Source organism: Mauremys mutica, chromosome 8, assembly GCF_020497125.1.
Source record: "Mauremys mutica isolate MM-2020 ecotype Southern chromosome 8, ASM2049712v1, whole genome shotgun sequence".
Taxonomy (NCBI): domain Eukaryota; kingdom Metazoa; phylum Chordata; order Testudines; family Geoemydidae; genus Mauremys; species Mauremys mutica.
This window is the reverse complement of record NC_059079.1, coordinates 15,236,471-15,255,827: the sequence shown is the minus strand read 5'-3', so window position 1 is coordinate 15,255,827 and position 19,357 is coordinate 15,236,471. Positions and strand designations below refer to the sequence as shown.

Sequence of the window (19,357 nt, the reverse complement as noted above, 5' to 3'; positions counted from 1 at the left end):
TCTAGTTGTCTTTCTGCTTAGCTCTCAAAGACAATAGGGGGAAAAAACTCCAAATGATTTCAAATGTTAATTTCATACCTGGAAAATGTCACATACATCACAGTTAAAAATGAAATCTATTCACTTTTCATGTGTTGTTAATGGGTTTGATTTTTTTGTTTGTTTTTGGTTCCTTTCATACAAGTCAAAGATTTCTGCCCATATTTGTCTCATAATTGAACTGCAGACATCACACTCATTTCCATGGCAATACAGTGATGTCAGATACAAACTTATGATCTCACTACTGGATCAAACAGAAGGTGAGGTTGAGAAGTGGGAGCAAATGATCTCTGTCAGGCACACACAAAAAATAGATTGCGGATGTAAGCATAATTATGCGGGGAATGAGCAGGGGACTTTCTCCCTCAAATCTGAGTGTGTGGTGGAGGAGAGGTGAGGGAGGGAGGGAGGGAAGTGAAGGCCATTTCCAGCCCCCAAAGTGCTGCTGTGGGGCACAGGCCAGGGGCGGCTCTAGGAATTCTGCCGCCCCAAGCAGGGCGGCGCGCCGCGGGGCGCGCTCTGGCGGTCGCCGGTCCCGCAGCTCTGGGGGACCTCTTGCAGACGTGCCTGCGGAGGGTCCGCTGGTCCCGCGGCTCTGGTGGACCTCCCACAGGCACGCCTGCGGATGCTCCACCGGAGCCGCGGGACCAGCAGACCCTCCGCAGGCATTTCTGTGGGAGGTCCACTGGAGCTCTGGGACCAGCGGACCCTCCGCAGTCTTGCCTGCAGGAGGTCCGCCGGAGCCGCCTGCCGCCCTCCCGGCAAAATGCCGCCCCAAGCGCGCGCTTGGCGCACTGGGGTCTGGAGCCAGCCCTGGCACAGGCTCAACACTTCCTCATCTGTGGGGCTTCCCAATAGCTGATAGGTAGAGATGAGAGCTTGGCGCACCATCTGCTGGACAGAGGCAACCACAGACTCAGTCTGCAGGAGGAGCCAGAAGCAAGAGTCCAGATTCACTCTAGTAGCCCAACTCAGAGGAAGCACGAAGCACATTCCCCTCCGAGGGTGACCAGACAGCAACTGTGAAAAATCGGGACGGGGTGGGGGGTAATAAAAGCCTATATAAGAAAAAGACCCAAAAATTGGGACTGTCCCTATAAAATTGGGACATCTGGTCACCCTATCCCCTCCCCTCAGACTTGGAGTACAGGACACTCTATGTCCTCTTTCCAAAGTGGGGAGCAATGTACTACTGGGCGGGGAACACTTAAGAGAGAGACATACAGACACGGTCATGCACCCACATGTGTAGATGCACATGCAGGGCTGGCCTTACCATGAGGCAAACTGAGGTGTCCACCTCAGGTGCCAGCTGGGGCGGGGGGGGGGGGGAGGCACTAGGACCTAAAGTGTAGAAAATTGTGTCTGCTGCATGTGCATATGTATTCTCCCTCCTCTAGATGCACAGAGATGGTGGAGTGCTCTGCTGGAGGAAGGAGGGCACAAGAGACGTAACAGGCAGGCAGGAGAAAAGGTGAGAGGGAATAACAGAAAGCAGTGGAGCTGCAGGGAGAGAGAGAGAGAAGGAGGAGCCTCTTATGTACCTCTTGAGTACCCCCAGGAGCCTGGACTGATTAACACCAGCTTCTCAGGGAGCTTCCTGTTTCCTGCTGCTTCCCTGAACCCACTTGAGAAGAACAGGCAGACAACTGAAGTAGTAGGAGCCTGGTAGGCCCTTAAGACACCGATATCTTCCCTCACTCAGGCTCTGCTACCAGCCTGCTTATTTGTCCCCTTCAACTAAGTGTTGAGAGCCACTATAGCTGGCACAGAACAGCAGTCATGAGTGAAAGAAGAAATGCCCCTCTGGGGCAGCATTCAGAAAAAGAAAGCAAGCAAAGGAAGCGTTTCTATCTAAGCAGGAAGGAGCTCTCCTGAGATCATAGAGACAAATGTTCACGGTGAGCCTTCTGGCCCCAGTGAGGATGTAAGTGGTGAGGTGATGCCTGATCTTCCAGTTAGTCAGAGTGCAGGTGACCTGGCAACTACTGCAGCATCCATATTTCCATCTCAAGTGGATGTAACCATGCACATTCCTGAAGAAAAGTGTAGATCAGAGAAGAGTGTGGTGGAGACGAAAGAAACAGCTGCTGCTGAGTTTAGTTCCTTAAGTCTAGATGATCCAGGACTGTGGACCCACTTGAGCAGCAGCCTGAAGGACTTCTTTGTACTGCATGGGCCACAGCAAGTGAAAAACTTCATGTTCCCCAAAGACAATGAAAATAAAAGTTTCCATTCAACACATTACTGGCATGAAATCCCCAATGGTGACAAAGTGGAGAGGCCATGGCTTATGTACTCAAAACCCCAGAATGCTGCATACTGTTTTTGTTGCAAACTCTTCCAGTCTAATGTTCCAGCCACATTGGGTTCTACAGGAACAAAGGACTGGAAAAATGTGGCTAGAAATTTGGCATGCCATAAGAAGGCAGCAAATCACCAGAGAGCATTCCATAGGTGGAAAGAGCTCGAGATGAGACTAAGGTTAAGGCCACCATAGATGATCAGCATCAAGAAAAGATTGCATCAGAGTCTCTTTATTGGCAAAATGTTCTGAAAAGGCTCATTGCCATTGTGAGAATGCTTGCTACCCAAAACCTAGCACTGTGTGGCACTTCAGATCAGCTGTACGTGCCAAACAATGGAAACTTCCTTAAAATTGTGGAGCTGATGGCTGAGTTTGATGCTGTACTCCAGGAGCATCAAAGAAGAGTCACTACTTTGGAAATGTTTTGCAGCATGAGCTTTCGTGGGTGAATACCCACTTCTTCGGATGCAAGTGGTGGATCTAACCTCGTTATCTCTAGCTTGCTTCTTGCTTGCTTATATATACCTGCCCCAGGAAATTTCCACCACTTGCATCCGAAGAAGTGGGTATTCACCCACGAAAGCTCATTCTGCAAAACGTCTGTTAGTCTATAAGGTGCCACAGGATTCTTTGCTGCTTTTACAGAACCAGACTAACACGGCTACCCCTCTGATACTTTGGAAATGTACACACACCACTACCTTGGAAAAACAATTCAAAATGAGATCATACAGTTACTGGCAACAAAAGTCAAACAGAAGAAGATTGTGGCAGATCTGAAGTCAGCAAGATATTACTCCGTTATTCTGGACTGCACACCTGACATCAGCCATACAGAACAAATGCCTTTAATGGTGTGTTTTCTAACAACAACAGAACCTAGTGAAAATGTCCCTGCAGTGGTGACTGTCAGAGAGCATTTTCTAGAATGTATTGACATTGATGATACTAAAGGAGCTGGTATGACAAACGTGCTTCTTAAAAAGCTGGAAGACATGGGAATTGCGATAGCTGACATGAGAGGTCAGGGCAACGGTAATGGTGCCAACATGAGAGGAAAGAATAGAGGAGTGCAGACACGGATGCAGGAGTTAAACCCTCAAGCTTTTTTTGCCCCATGCAGTTCTCATTCATTGAACTTGGTAGTCAGTGATGCGGCATCAGCTTCTAGTGAGGCTGCTGAATTTTTTAATGTAATTCAAAGTATCTATGTATTTTTCTCTGCACCAACTCATTGATGGCAAATTTTGAAGCAACATCTGGGAACATCCTCTCTGACACTGAAACCACTGAGTGCCACACGATGGGAAAATCGAGTGGAGATTATAAAGCCTATCAAACATCAAACTGGGAAGATAGATGATGCCATAGTTGCCATTATGGAGGATAATGTTATGACAGGAACTGTTCATGGAAGAAGTGGCAGAGGGAAATGGAATCACCAGAAACATACATAACTTCAAATTTCTGTGTGGCTTAGTGTTGTGGCATGACATACTGTTTGCAATAAATGTTGTAAGCCAGAGACTCCAAGGTGTTGACCTTGATATATCTGGAGCAATGGAACAACTGGACAAAGCAAAGTCATACCTACAGTCTTACCCGTCAGATGAAGGATTTCAAAACGTTCTGAAGAGTGCACAGAAGTTGGCAGAGGAACTTCACACTGAAGCTATTTTCCCACCCATTCAAGAATACAAGTGTCACCGAAGAAGACATTTTGATTACGAGGCACGGGATAATCCCATAAGAGACCCCCAAACAACAATTCAAAGTTGAATTCTTTAACCAGGTGCTAGATTGTGCAATACAGTCAGTTGAAGAACGTTTCATGCAGCTCAAGGAACACAGCAGTATATTTGGGATGTTTTATGACATTCCAAAACTCCTCACTATACCTGAAGAAGACCTACACCAGCAATGCAGGGCACTGGAGACAGTGTTGACACATGATGACATGCACAATATAGATGTGAGTGATTTAGGTGATGAACTGAAAGCCCTTTCAAGATACATTTCAGCAGGATCAACTCCAAAGGCTGCTCTGGAATATATGTGCAGAAATAAGATAACCACCCTCTTTCCAAATGCTTTTACATCTAACACTTCCTAACAGTTGCCAGAGGAGAACACAACTACTCCAAGCTGAAGTTAATTAAAACACATCTATGTTCCACAATGACACAGGAGAGGCTGGTCGGCCTTGCAACCATCTCAATAGAGCATGAGCTGGCCCAGACTGTGGACCTTCAGGAAGCAGTTCAAATCTTTGCAACCAAGAAGGCCCGGAAAGCACCACTTTGATTATTCAAACAGATAAAAATGCCAGTGTTTACTATGCAGCCAAGAAAAGTTACATTTGCTGTTCAAGCGTTTGAAAGTTAAGTGTTACTTAAAATGTTTGAACAAGGCATTTTAAGTTATTAGTTTCTCCTTTATTGAGGTAGGTAGCAGAGTTGTACCATGAGAGGAGTAGAACAGGAAGAAGGCAGAATTGAGACCTTTCAAAGTTTTGGCCCAGGCGAGGAGACATGGGGGCGTCATTTGAGCTCCCCACCACAGGTGCCAAAATGTTGTGGGCTGGCCCTGTGCACATGTAACCCACTGGTCACACTTGTTGTGATATTTATATCTTATTATTTCTTTGCAGTCGCTCTCACTATGTGCAAGATGCTTTCCAATCACTGCTGAGCGTTAAAATGGTGAAAATGCTCAACATGGGTCTGTGGAGAGACAAGCCCAAACCGAACTTTTATCGCCTCCTTGATAAATGACTCCACTGGTTATAGAAAGTTACTGGTCAAACACATTTCATTGCCATGTATAAAGTTTCTTTTCTTTAATCCTTTCCTCGTGGAGAAGATCCCACTTTAATTTGTCAGGTCCAAACGAAAACTGGTAATTAAGTTTCCTAAAGGTAATTTTATTAATTGCTTTAATGTGCAATTAAGGAATGAGCAGTGGGGTTCCTGGTTTTTACAGGTCAATAATCCTGTTCCTGAGTGTATGCGCTATGTCTGAATGAGTAGGCCGTCCTGAAGAAAGAATTGGACAATTGCCAAATCAAACAGCCCTCCCCCCTTTCCAATTTTTACTTACATACAACTGAAGCTGAGTAACAACAATATATTTGAAACTTTGACATTTATTTATTGAACACTTTTACCTAGGAGAAGTTGCTGATGTAAACTGGAAACGATCATAGAAACGATCACACAGAAATGTGCATAGACAGTGAACCAGGATCCTGGTGCTCAATAGACACAGCCTCTAAATAGACTCATCTTGGTCAGCAACGCTAAGGCTACTTCATTCACTGGCATATAAATTTAAAAAATCCTTCACATCATGCAATTTTATATGGCAACAAACCACTATGGATTGTCTCCTGTGTCAGCATTGAGCCAGGTGGGCTGTTATATAGCTTGTAGCTACAGAAACATTAAAGAGACGCAACTAACCAGCTAAAAGAAAACAGTGTAAGGCTGGGGCAAATTAAAAGACAAAACTAAATAGCAAAAAGGAAAACAGAAGGTTTTTTCCCCTCAGGAGACTCTAGAGACTAAATAATCAAGGATGAAATAGGAGATAATTCTCATCACTCTGAGCATTCTTTTATTGGGTAGACCAATTGTTTTAATTCCTCTTTACCACGGAGGAGAAAAAATGCAGAGGGGACACATGAAGAGGAAAACAGGGAACTCAACAGTCTTTGAAGGAACAACATATGGTGACCAGGCATCAGAAATGGATGTTATAAATCTTTACTTGGTAGAATTACCTAAAGATGAAATTGCAGTTTTGAATAAAGGCTGGGGCTTTTAAACCCACACTGGAATCTGGCAAATTAGATTGTAACGCAGACTGTTACAAATTTTGCAGTAACCTTCATTTCAAACATTTCTTTGCAAGATGTGCAGGATACTGAGAACTCAATTGTTAGCACAGATGTGGTCAATAAAGATAATGAATAAAAGGGGAATATGATCTTTTCGAAGAAATCCCCTTTAATCCATGAGTCACTAATGCATGCCTGTTCCCTTGCTCTCATCTGAAAGTTAAGGATTTGGATACTTTATTTGGGCTATTCTATCAAGACAAAAATCTGCAAGATTTAAAAGTTGGAATCTGACTGCTTGGGAAAAAACTATATATTATGCTCCTTAAAGAGCAATTAGAGGGGGTATTGTTATATAAGAAGGAAGAAAGTAAGGTGATAAATTGGTGCTTAGTGTCTTCTGAGAAGAAACATGCTTAGGACTACAGTATGACTTCTTCAAGTAAGAAACCATTATTGTAGCAGTAAATATAAATAATGGGTCTGATCAAAACTCCAGGAAGGTCAATGGAGAGATTCCCATTCATTTAAGCGGGCTTTTGGGTATAATATATTGCTATACAGATAATTCATGACCCTGTATTAGGAATGGTGTTCATTACAGACGTTCTAAATCAGTGGTCACCAACCCGTCAATCGCGATCAACGGGTCGATTCTGGAGCCTCAGCCAGTCGATCGCGAACTCCGGAGCTAAAAGTCTGGCGGCGCAGCGGGCTCAGGCAGGCTGCCCCATACCGCTCCCAGAAGCTGCTGGCACGTCTCTGTGGCCCCCGGGAGAAGGAAGATGGGGGTGAGGTGGCTTCGCGCGCTGGCCCTCCCCCAGCACCATCCCTGGTTACTGGCCAATGGGAGCTGTGGGGATGGTGTGGGCAGTGAACGGAGACCCGCTGCCCCCCTCAGGGGCCACACACAGAGACGTGCCAGCAGCCAGCCGCTTCCAGGAGTGGCATGGGGCCACAGCAGGCAGGCAGCCTGCCTGAGTCCGCTGCACCGGCAACCAGGAGCCACCTGTGGTAAGTGCCTCCCAGCTACAGCCTGCATCTCGCTCCCGCCACTGCACCCAATCCCCCAGCCCAGAGCTGAAGATTTTTACAAATGTTGTTCATTCTATTTATCCATTCATATTCCTATGCATGTATCTTATTTTCATGCTAGCACATTTCCAATATTTATAATTAGAATTTAACATTGAGTATAAACATTGTATTTTGTAAGAAAAAAGGCAGGGAAATAGGCAAAAAAAAAAATCAGTAAGTACACAGCTTGCATCTAATCCCAAAGACTGCATCCACCCTGCCAGTTTAACCCACAAAGCTTGCAGCTCATATGGAAATGCACCTTTTGTAGTCTTCTCAAAAGCTGAAGTCCTCCAAATTAGCTTAAATATGCAGTAAGTAAATAACTTCTTAGACAATAATTTAAATTTGTGTTCCTTAGAGTGCGTTGTAGTCCTGGGTCCGAGTCACCTGTACAATGTGGGCTCTTTTGATCGGTCAAGAATAGTATTAGTAATACTAAGAACAGTAATAGTAGTAACTTCAGTATCATGCATGAAGGCACTGCGTTGTTTGTGTAATGCTGCTAAAACCTCCAATAAGTTCCTGCCACTGACAAAACCCACCTTGAATCTGCTGATTCAGCATTTAAATTTGTACTCTGATCTCCGCTAGTCACCACTGCGCTATAACCCTACCCCGTGGTTATTTAAGGCTCACCGTGTGTCTGGAAACAACAACTTTCAGCAGAATCCCAGCCCTCCCCTATAAACGCATCTGAAGGACCCGCGCCAGAGTTCCCTCCCACACCACAAACCCCTACTCCAGCCCGGAGCCCCCTCCTGCACCAAACTCTCCCCCCAGAGCCCGCACCCCTCACTCCTGCTCCCCAACCCCCTGCCCCAGGCTCAACATTCACAGTTGAGAACGTTACACTGATTTGTGACAATCCCTGAAGGATTTTGGATCTATAAACCACAAATGACCCTAATAAAAAGTAAAACTCATGAAATGCCCAGTGGATTCTATGAGATTAGGTGCAGTGACATGCATCCGACGAAGTGGGTATTCACCCACGAAAGCTCATGCTCCAAAACGTCTGTTAGTCTATAAGGTGCCACAAGACTCTTTGCTGCTGTCACCATATGACACCTGTACCCGAACTCCCTCCCAGAGCTTGCACCCCTCACTCCTGCACCCCAACCCCCTGCCCCAGGCTCATCCTGGAGCCCCCTCCCACACTCCAAACCCCTCAGCCCCAGCCCAGATCCTGCACCCCTGCCCCGCACCCCAACCCCCTGCCCCAGCCCGTTGAAAGTGAGTACGAGTGGGGGAGAGTGAGCAACGGAGGGAGGGGGGAAATGGACTGAGCAGGGCGGGGCCTCAGGGAAGGGACAGGGCAGATCCTGGGTTGATCAAAAAGTGATCTTGGGCATAAAAAGTTTGGAGACCACTGTTTTAAATGCTATCACTATTATACATCTTTCTTCCCCGTCCCCTGGATCAAGGATCTCCCCATGCTGTGAGGTCTGTCTCTGCAGCACCATCCTCATGGAACCTGAAGAAGGTACGCCATGTGACTGGGGATCTACGGAGAGCAAGTTGTGAGCAAGAGAGGAAGGCAAAGAGACTCAAGTTCCAACGCCTCTCCCAATCATGAGTACAAACAGGCAAAGTTCAAGTGTAATTACTATTGCTTATTATTATTATATTTTAACTTTCTGCATAGCACTTGTCACCTTGGTTGGCAGAGCACTATAGATCAAGGCCAAGATTTTAAAAAATGCCTAGTGATTTTGGAGGGCCCAGTCTGAGAGCGGCTAACTTGAGACACCCTAAAGAGGCCTAATCTTCAGAGAATTGTGAGCACCCAACCTCAGAAAGTCAGACCACTTTAAGGAACCTCACGTTGGGCATGCAGAAACCAAAGCACCCAAAAATCACTTTTAAAAATGTTGCCAAAATTACTGGGACAAATCCAATCAAAACTCTCACTTAAATGAATGGGAGTTCTCACTAGATAAGGGCTGAGTAAATATCAAGCAAAGGCCTTATAATATGCTCCCTTATTGTTATACTGGGCAAAGCGCTCTGAACGATGCTACACTCTATCACTAACAGAGTACAGCCAATACTGTCTCCTCGTGGCAAACATTATAATGAAGCTAACCATAATTTATGGGAGCAGCACTGAGAATGGTATTGGTTGGGAAGAGGCCTGCAAGACGGTGTGCTAGAGAAAGGAGATCAATATAATGACAATGAGATTACAACACTGGATATAAGCTTTGCATAACAGCTTTAACAAAGAGTACGGGGTTTACGTGGCCTCTTGTTTCTGATTCTAGAATAGTCAATGGATAGATTCCTTGTCAAAAACTGTTTTTAATCGTTTCAGTTGTCTATGGCGCTGTGCAACTGGTACCGCTGTATGTTGTCGGTAGCCTATTTTAACCAGTGGTGCGTTCTGAAAATGCATTCAGTGGAAACAGTTATGGTGTGATTTTTCCAAAGCTGCAGGAACAGAACTGTGTGCTGTGACAAGATTCAAGTGCACGATGTGCTCCCCTGTGAACAAGAAGCTCAGATACCATGGGAATGAGCATGATATAAATACCTAGAGAGACAGATCAGTTTTCCCCTCTCCCATGAACAGAGGCAGTAAGGAAGGACTATGGTCCTGATCCAAAGCTCATTAAAGTCAATGGAAACAGTGCTATTGACTTGAACAGGCTCTGAATCAGACCCTATAAGAGTGGCTGCTTGCGGGGGGGAGGGGGGCTGCCTTTGGGAAGGTCAGGCCGCAGAGCCAGGGGTCATAAGACTGGGCTTATGACCCCCTTCATTCTTTTTTTCTGTTATGTTTACTTATTTTGATTTCTTATACTAAACTTTTTTATTTAAAGAGGGGTAAAAAGCATTGCTGAATGTGACTGTCTTTGTTTTTTCTGCTAAATCCTCCCACGCATTTATATGGGCCAAATCTGAGCACAGTTACTGCGATTATTCATTCAAATCACTTATTTTTACACTCCAAATGCCAGGTAATGCATCTAACTGGCCACCGGTGTGTGAAATTGCCAAGCTGCACATGCAACTTCAGTACCAGCACATGTAAATTAGCAACATAATTGTGCCTAAGCCGGTTTGAACGTCACACCTTTAAAGTTTAAATGAGAGCCAAGCGTCTTTGACTTTATAAGCTAATTCTTTTTTGCATTTGTATTTTGATCATGACGAAGTCTCCCAGCCGAAAAGCATAGTTTCCAACTGATTGTTGGCCATGTGCCATCATGAAATGTCTTTATCAAAGGATCAAATGCGTTATTTTGAATGTTACGCTGCAGTGAGCCACTGACTGATTCAGGAATGCAACAGCTGACTCAGATAGTCTGTCAAAATATGTTGCATCAAATACTACAATCCAGCACCTTCAGAAATATTTCTGAATGTTTGAGGTTAATGGGAAATGTAGGTGTTCAGCACATCAGAAAAATCAGATCATTTTTACTTAGGTGCCTAAGAATGGATTAAAGTACCAAATATTTAGGTAGTCAACAATTTTAATCTCAAATTCTACAGACTCTGATGGGGACAGCCCAAAAGTGCTGGTGCCTGACCTCAACATGTACTGTTTCAATAGCACTACCTCGGTATTAGCTCTTATACAGCGCTTTTCATTAGAAGATCTCAAAGTGCTTTACAAAGGAGGCCAGTATCAGCATGTTATCTTAAATGGGAAAACAGAGACACAGAGAGGTTAAGTGACTTGTCCAAGGTCATCCATCAGGGATTACTGGTTTCTTAATTTAAAAGTGTGTACTTAAACTTCTAGAACGAGGTCCCACTGAAGGACATCATCACAATATTTTCATTCAAGAAAGCAAATATAATAGTTCTATGAGGGTCCTGTTGCAGTTTACATGAGAAAACTTTTTGAAGGAATACGCTGCATTGTAGTACGAGACAGGGTATTTAATCCGACTTTCTTGGATAGATTATACTTTTGAAACATTTTGAGTATGCCAGGATGAGGAGACATATTCAAAATAAAAAACACATAAGAGAAAAGGCAGCTGAGTCTGAGCAACTTCACAGCCTACGATTTTACTAACATTCACAAAACCAAACATAGTACTGTGAGTTTTGACATATTAACTTACCAAGTATCAGTGTGGATGACAGTTTAGACTTTAAACTAAGCACCTATATATTCGAGGCCAGGTGGAAATCTTCAAAAGATTAACGGAATAGGAAGAATTAAATATGAAGCCCTGTCACAAGACGCTTTTACTGAAATGAATTGCATTTTTCAGAACGATCGAGTTCTAGCTGCAAGCACCACAGCGATAATACAGATACACTACATAAAAAGATACTTAATTTGCTGCAATGGGATTCACTTTACTGAGAGAATTCTCATGAAAGGAAACTGCTATTCCCAGGTAATGCATCTAATTCAGCAGAACCTTCACTCTTCCATTCCACATCTGGAAAAATTTGAAACACCGTGCCAAAGGCTCAACTGGTGTAAATCTGCGTACTGGCTTCAATGGGATGATGGCAATTTATACCAGCTGAGGATCTGCACCACTATTCCAAGGGACTCCTAGCTCACTTTCAGTTCAAAATTTCATTTAACAATTTCTGTGCTTGCTTTAAAAAACACAGGCAGAGGCTGTTCTGGTAAGAGAGTATGTGCAAACACATTATAATGTACAGTCTAGTGCCTATGTGTGCAACTGCAACATGAAACCAGGCAACACCTGTTTAAATGTTTGCGACTGTGTCACTCTCTAGCAGCTGATCTACAAAAAGATAAAAGTTCTAATGCTACTTCTACGAGCGTTAATGAAGTTAAGTAGCTGGAGTCTGCGTTTTTGGAGCAGACATTCCTAAATTCCATCCTTAATGGTGACCCTAGAGTCATTATGGTGGATGACTGCAATACTTATGTGGGCACGGAAGTTATACAGTGTGGCCCACGTTTAAGATTCCCCAGTGCCAGGAAGTGGAAGCAGGGCTAACCATGAATGTGATAACTTGGGATGAAAGAGTGGCTGTACTAGCAGTGGTCACAATCTTAGGATTTGAGCCTGCATTGAGCTCCATGTGAAGCTATCTTCACCAGGAGCTCATTGCAGGATCAGAGCGTTACTGAACACCCTCCTTGTTCATCTGCCAAATTGCCTGGGTGAACTCTACAAGCAATGTCTTGTGCTTGCCTCACCTCCTCACAGCTAAAAGACAAGTTTCTCCAATACACAAAAGAAACACAAGTATAGCAATGGTAGGGCATGCTTCAATGAAAGTGGGGGAGGAACCAGTAAATACATCTTCTGAGATTGGAATCTTCCTTGCTGAGCAGACCCTACATTTTTCTTCCATCTTAATTATTACCTGTGTGTGATGCCAGATATAAAAGTGCACATGAAAAGCGGAAACAGCAGGACTTGGGTTTTTCCATTAGTGCATACCTGTACCGAAGCGAAATCTCCAGAAGCACAAGCTCCAAGAATAGCAGCACCAACTAAAACAGACTCCACCTCTTTGGACAGGACAACGGGCTTGCCTATATAAGAAAGTGGCACACCTCTGTTAGGAAGAATGAAATGGCGCAGCGCTAAAGACACAACAAATAATTAAAGTGGGGGAAAAAAAGGAAGTTTATTCTATCAGCCAACTACACAAACCCCATACATGGCTAAGCAATGGCATGTCTACAGTACCTATCCCAGGCTCTAGGCAAAATACAAAATTTATATAAAAATTTCAGTAAAATATTAACACACACAGCATAGATTATACCAGAACAAAAACCCAGACCTCTTCCCCATTGCAAACATCTTTAAAACCAGCCATCCACACCCTCAATATCAGTCCCCTGCTTAAAAGGTGACCTGTAGGGGCAAAATGAGATTGTGTCATTTTTTTTGCTTCTTTACTATGTGTTTACTAAAACAATGCTTGAGTTCTTTCCCTCTTCCCCCACAAATATGTAACAATGTCTGAGTTTCTCTTCCCTCTTTTTTTGTTTTCTTTGTTTTTGTGTTTTCCTGGAAGACCCGAAGAGATAAACTGGGAGTTTTCCCCACTCTTCAGCGAAGAGACTGAATCCTAACAGAGATTTTTTTCTTCCAACAGTTTGTAAGACATGTCCGTTAAATAGAAGATATAAAACCACCACATAATAAAATATAAAAACAAATAGCACCTTCCATCTACCTTCCTGGCACTTGTGATGTCAGATACCTACTAGTTCTCTACCCTCCGCAGTCTTTTCCAGGAAAAACTGAGTAGAAAAGAGCTGAGTTTTCAGTGTAAAAAACACAAGTAGAAAAAAAAGTGAAAGAACAAACAAAATATGAAACCTTTCGGCCTTCCTCACACCTCATAAAAAAGTCAAACATGAGGCACAAATCCATGTCTTTTCCTAGCTGGAGGCTCTCTTAGTAACAGTCATTACCATTAGGTTAAACAATTCTTTAGTACTCCTGCAGTACTTGGCATTGTTGTGAATTCCCTGATTATTATCATTGGGTTAGTTACATTCTGTGGCTGGATTTACATGGTAAAGGCCCATACTCAGCGGCGGCTCTAGGATTTGCGCCGCCCCAAGCAGGGCGGCACGCTGCGGGGGGCGCTCTGGTGGTCGCTGGTCCCGCGGCTCCGGTGCACCTCCTGCAGACGTGCTTGCGGAGGGTCCGCTGGTCCCGCGGCTCCGGTGGACCTCCCGCAGGCACGCCTGTGGATGCTCCACCGAAGCTGCGGGACCAGCGGACCCACCGCAGGCACGTCTGCGGGAGGTCCACCGGAGCCGCCTGCTGCCCTCCCGTGGGACGCCGCCCCAAGCGCGCGCTTGGTGCCCTGGGGTCTGGAGCCGGCCCTGCCCATACTGCAAACAATACTAGGAGAAGTGCTTCCTGCTGTGAACCGTTGCATTTAGGTCAATACAATTACTCCTGGTAATCACTACTCCTGGTACTGAAATGTAGAGTTGGGTTCTAGGATTGCAAGGTGTTAAAGTAATCGAGAGGCTCTTGAACCTGCTACTCCTATGTAGGCCTTCCCTTGTAAGGGGCTAGGAAACTCTTTGTTAACATCAACTCGTGGAGTTTCCTTCATCGTCCAAAGTGGGAAGCACAAGGACAACTCATGACAACATTCTGGGAGCCAGATACTCAGCGGCCTTGTGACAGCTTTGCACCACTCCACCTGCACAAAGCTGCCTCACCCCAGCTCTCCAGGATGGTGGGATACTCGGGTGGCACAAAACGACTGTATTTGCTCCTATGCCAGCTCCAGTCTCTCCAGACAGCCTCTCTGTACCCCAGCAATCCTCCACTGCTGGAATGGCCCCTTCGGGCCACAGGCAGCCAGTGTTACTCAGAACATCGCTCAAGCTTCTATAAATTGTATCTAGAGGGGATCAGCCCAGCAGAGGTGGACATAGGACATAGGGAAAATGGGACACCATGTGGGGCTAGCCCTAGGCCCCCCCCCTGCCTTCACCATCACCCCCTGCGCAGGGCTGGCCTGAGCCACTCACCTGAGCCCTGCCCCCCTCTCCATGTACAGCTGGGGGTCGCTGCTTGCCCAAGCCCTGCCTACCCCCCGTGCGAGTCTGGGGTCGCTGCTTGCCCAAGCCCTGCCTGCCCCCCGTGCGAGTCTGGGGTCGCTGCTTGCCCAAGCCCTGCCTGCCCCCCCGTGCGAGTCTGGGGCTGGTGTTGCTGCTCGCCTGAGCCCTGCCTGCCCCCCTCTCCATGTACGGCTGGGGGTCGCTGCTTGCCCAAGCCCTCGCTGCTTGCCCAAGCCCTGCCTGCCCCCCGTGCGAGTCTGGGGTCGCTGCTTGCCCAAGCCCTGCCTGCCCCCCGTGTGAGTCTGGGGCTGGTGTTGCTGCTCGCCTGAGCCCTGCCTGCCCCCCGCGGGAGGCTGGGGTCACTGCTTGCCCGAGCCCTGCCTGTCCCCCGTGCGAGTCGGGGTCTGGCATCGCGCCAGCTCTGCCTGCCCCCTGCCTGAGCCCTGCCTTCCCTCACTGCGCAGGGTTAGCATCACCGTCCTCCCACCCCCCGCATGTTCCACCACACCTGACTTTTTTTTGACAAAAGCTGATAACTGATCAAGTCGGCAAGAGCAAACAGGACAAATGCCCACTTTTGTCAAAAAGTCAGGACAGCCAGAATAAGGTTTAAAAAAGGGACTGTTCTGGCCAAAATGTGACGGATGGTCACTCTAAGGATTGGTCATTTATATTCCCCCTCTTGAGCTGCACCCACACCTTAGAATCTGGGCTTGGACCTTTGAATATTTCCAGATACACTAGAAAGAAATGTTACTCCTAGGGTATGGCTACACTTACAAATCTGCAGCGCTGGTAGTTACAGCACTGGTCGTCCAGCTGTGCAGGGCCAGCGCTGGTGTGTGGCCACACTCACAGCTACCAGCGCTGGTGTGTGGCCACATTGGCAGCATTTGCAGCGCTGTTGGGAGTGATGCATTATGGGCAGCTATCCCAGCGTTCAAGTGGCAGCAACGTGCTTTTCAAAAGAGGGGGGTGGGGTGGGGCGTAGTGTGACAGGGAGTGGGCGAGAGAGAGAGAGTGGATTTTTGGAGCCAACACTGTGTGTTACCTTCCTGCCTTGAAAAATCAGAACATGTTCCCAATCCCTTACCCTTAACTCTTAACTGCAAACAGCCTGCAGCCAACGGACTCCCTCTCTCCCCTCTGCCCCGTTTCTGTCAAGCAAACACTCACTCCCTGCCTGCCTCACTATCTCATTTGATTGTTCACAGATTGATCACAGCAAACAGGAGCTCTGTTTGTAGATAAGCAGCTCCGGGATCAACGGATCAACGAAGCTACGGAGCTCCGAGTTCACAACAAAACAAAGACAGGCTGCATAACAAAACAAAGAGAGTAATTTATAAAAGCATTCTGGGATATCTGCTAATACCCTGGAGGCCAAGAACAGCGCTGGTGTGTGGCCACACTTGATGACCAGCGCTGCAGCACCAGCGCTGCAATCTTTATTCCCCATGCTGAGCCAGGTGTACGGCCAGCGCTGCAGCCAGGGAGTTGCAGCACTGGATGTGCCCTGCAGGTGTGGACACTTACTAATTGCAGCGCTGGAAAGCCTCCATCAGCGCTGCAACTCGCAAGTGTAGCCATACCCCTAGTATCAGTGTTTGTAGAGCTTTGAAGCACTGGGCAACTTTCAGTGTGCTTTAAAACTTTACTGCATACTTTCTTAAAGTGCCCTCAGAATGAACATATTCATCTTACCAGTGAACAACAAGAGTCTGATGCTTTTAAAGCCGTCTATGAAATTATCAATTGGCAGTCTACATGGCTGAGTAATGGCACTTGTATCTAACAGTAACATATTCAGAATTTTTTTCTTTTCCTGAAAGAATGGGGGATTGATCCAGGAATGTTAGTTATTTTATCTGATAGGCTCTAATGAGTTCAACAGAAGCAAGAGCATTTCAGTCGGATGAACTTTGACATCCCTTGTTAGTCACACATTTTACAAATGGGGGTATTCCAAGAGAGGAAAAAGGCCTTTTTGTCCTTAATTGTACTTAGCCATTAGTTATGGTCAAAGGACTCCAGTTTAAATTTTAACAAGAATACCTATTAATAGATCTTTTATTTCAGACATCAGAAAGCAGCTTTCTATTCCAAGTCTAGTTGCAACAAAACTGACCATATGTTTCTTTTGAATCAGATAAGGGAAGGTGTGGACTTGATAAAATCTTGTTTGACAAATAGAAAGTACCAATGTGGCAATACCTAATATATCTAGCCTAGGTCAACGACCATTGTGTCATCTGGTTCTCTGTTTCTGCTTTCATTTATTATAATTACATGATGCAGATTTTCATCTCTTTTCCTGCATCAAGGTAGGATGTCTGTTTTGATGTCAGAGTGATGCAAATCTGCACACCAAATTCCTCAAATCCGAGCTTTAAACTGGATCCAAAACATCTTGACCGTTCTTAATTTGAAATATGCCCCAAACACACATAGTTCATAGATTTTCTGAAGCCTCTTAACTAAATTACATTATTTTCCACATTTTTAAAGAAAACACATTGAACTGACTTACAGATGTTCAAAGACACCCAACCTATAAAGACGGAATGGAGATTACAAATAGACTGCAAGCTTGGACTCTGCTCCTGCAAATATATCCACATATAGAAGCCCTTACACATCAATGTGAAACCTTATCAGTGTCAATGACACTCTGTGCAGGAGTCAAGCTCTGCAGGATAGGATCCTAAATTATTTTAATAACTTGAGATACTGAAGGAATTCTGATTATGTGGGCTTTGTATAATCAATAAAATGTTCAACGTAAGCAATTGAGGTCAGGGGGAAGTCCTATAGAATTCAGATGGGATGAAACCAACAGGGGTTTTTATAGAAACTGAAAAGGTTCTATCTAAAACTTATTCTAAAAACTTACATGGCTAGATTCTCAGCTGAGGATCTGGTCCATTTACTTTAACAGAAGAATAATTTCTATAGAACGTGTAAACCAATTTACAGAATTTTATAGTAAACAAAATCCCTGCTATACAATTCTATAGGCTGGTTTAAAAAATCTATAGAAAGGTTATAATTCTCAATAATCTATAGCATTGTCCTATAAGGATTTCAGAGAACAAGGTCTAGGAGTGGGAAATCACATAGACAGTTTCTCTATGTTCTCTGTTTGCTAATAACATGGATTAGGGACCTTTGTTTACACCATGTCTTTGTGTTATTCCAGTGTCTTTAAATTTCAGGAAATCCAGCCTTTCAGGAAGTAACATTTCATTACACAGTTTTTGGCCAACCAGCAAAATAGAGTTCCATATAAAGGGCGTATTTATTTTTCCAAACACAACGTTTTTAGCCACCTAAAATAATAAAAGTAGTTTACTGTCCTCTTTTCCCCTGCTTCCTTTGTCTAACTTACCGGTAATGTCAGCATGCATCTGCACAAAGAGGGGATTCTTGCTCAGTCCACCGCACAGAAACAGAGTGCTGATGTGATGCCCGGCAGACTGCAGAGTTTCCAAAATATGTCTTGTTCCCAACTTGAAAGACAGAAAAAGCCCGATGAACATGGAAAACTTACTCAGAAAGAACCCTGCACTAAGGGAAGACAAGGGTTAGGCCTACAGGAGAAGGGACCTGGTTTATCATCAGGTCAGTAAGGTGCATTGTATGACCCACAGTGACCATGCTGCACGCATTAGGGATGAGGAACTAGAAATGAAAGGAATGTATGAGGGCAGCAGGCTGGAAACAGCACCTTGGGAGTTGGCTGTAGGAGGAGCAGGGCCTGTTAGCTGTCTGTATGCACAGCTGGAGAGAGTAGGGGCTGGGAACCTAAGGGGCAAGGAAAGTGGTCTGGAGCTGGCATAGAACCAGGCTGTGAAGGATCAGGAGAAATCAAGGGGAGACATTGAGGATTGGCTGTTTGTGACCAACAGAGCAAGTGACAGGAGAAAGCAATTGAGTAGCAGCAAGGGCACCCTGGAGACAAACAGTGCCAGATGCCGCCTGCCAGAGCTAAGACATCCCCACCATCCCCTCCCATTTGCTTAGCCCTCCTGCCTCTGACAAAGCCTTGCAGCACAAATGAGCCTTGCAGCATGACATGAAGGTCAATAAAGTTGGGATCTGTCAGACTAAGGGGAAAGGAAATCAAAGAACCATCACTTAAAATGTTTGGTCTTCAGCACCTTCCCTTTTAAACCAGGGGGCTGTTATCTCAAGTGCCAGCTTGAGTTTTGGGCTGCTTCTGAAAACTGAGACCAGTTGAGTAACACCAGATTTGGGATGTTTACTGTGAAACGCTGGCACAACCAAAATGTAGTTTGGTTAAAGGCAAAGTGGTTATGATGAACTAAAACAGCCACAAGGCCAGCTGATTAAATCGCTCACTTCCCTATTGACACAGAGGACAAACTTTCCAAATCATACAGTTAAGATTTTAAATGATAGAAAAATAAAACTACTCTAAAAAGTCTCTCTCTCCTAAGAACTGGCATTGATGATGACAATTATATTTCTGATTATGCTCACAATAGTCTCACTGTTGTACTGAATTTTGCCACATGAGCAGCCAGAGGATAGATACCCTCTTTCACAGCTGCTGATATTTACATTTATTAGC

General features: G+C 45.1%; 1 protein-coding gene across 10 annotated transcripts in view; it reads right to left on the bottom strand.

Annotated features, from left to right (window-relative positions):
* Window positions 1-19,357, bottom strand: part of FGGY (FGGY carbohydrate kinase domain containing) — a 372,408-nt gene that overhangs the window by 33,811 nt on the left and 319,240 nt on the right. For all 10 annotated transcript variants that reach the window (XM_045026481.1, XM_045026483.1, XM_045026482.1 and 7 more), the window contains 2 exons: window positions 18,152-18,272; window positions 12,662-12,756 (listed from right to left, as the gene is read on the bottom strand). In XM_045026481.1, the coding sequence (XP_044882416.1) occupies window positions 12,662-12,756; window positions 18,152-18,272 (216 nt within the window). The remainder of the gene's footprint in view (window positions 1-12,661; window positions 12,757-18,151; window positions 18,273-19,357) is intronic.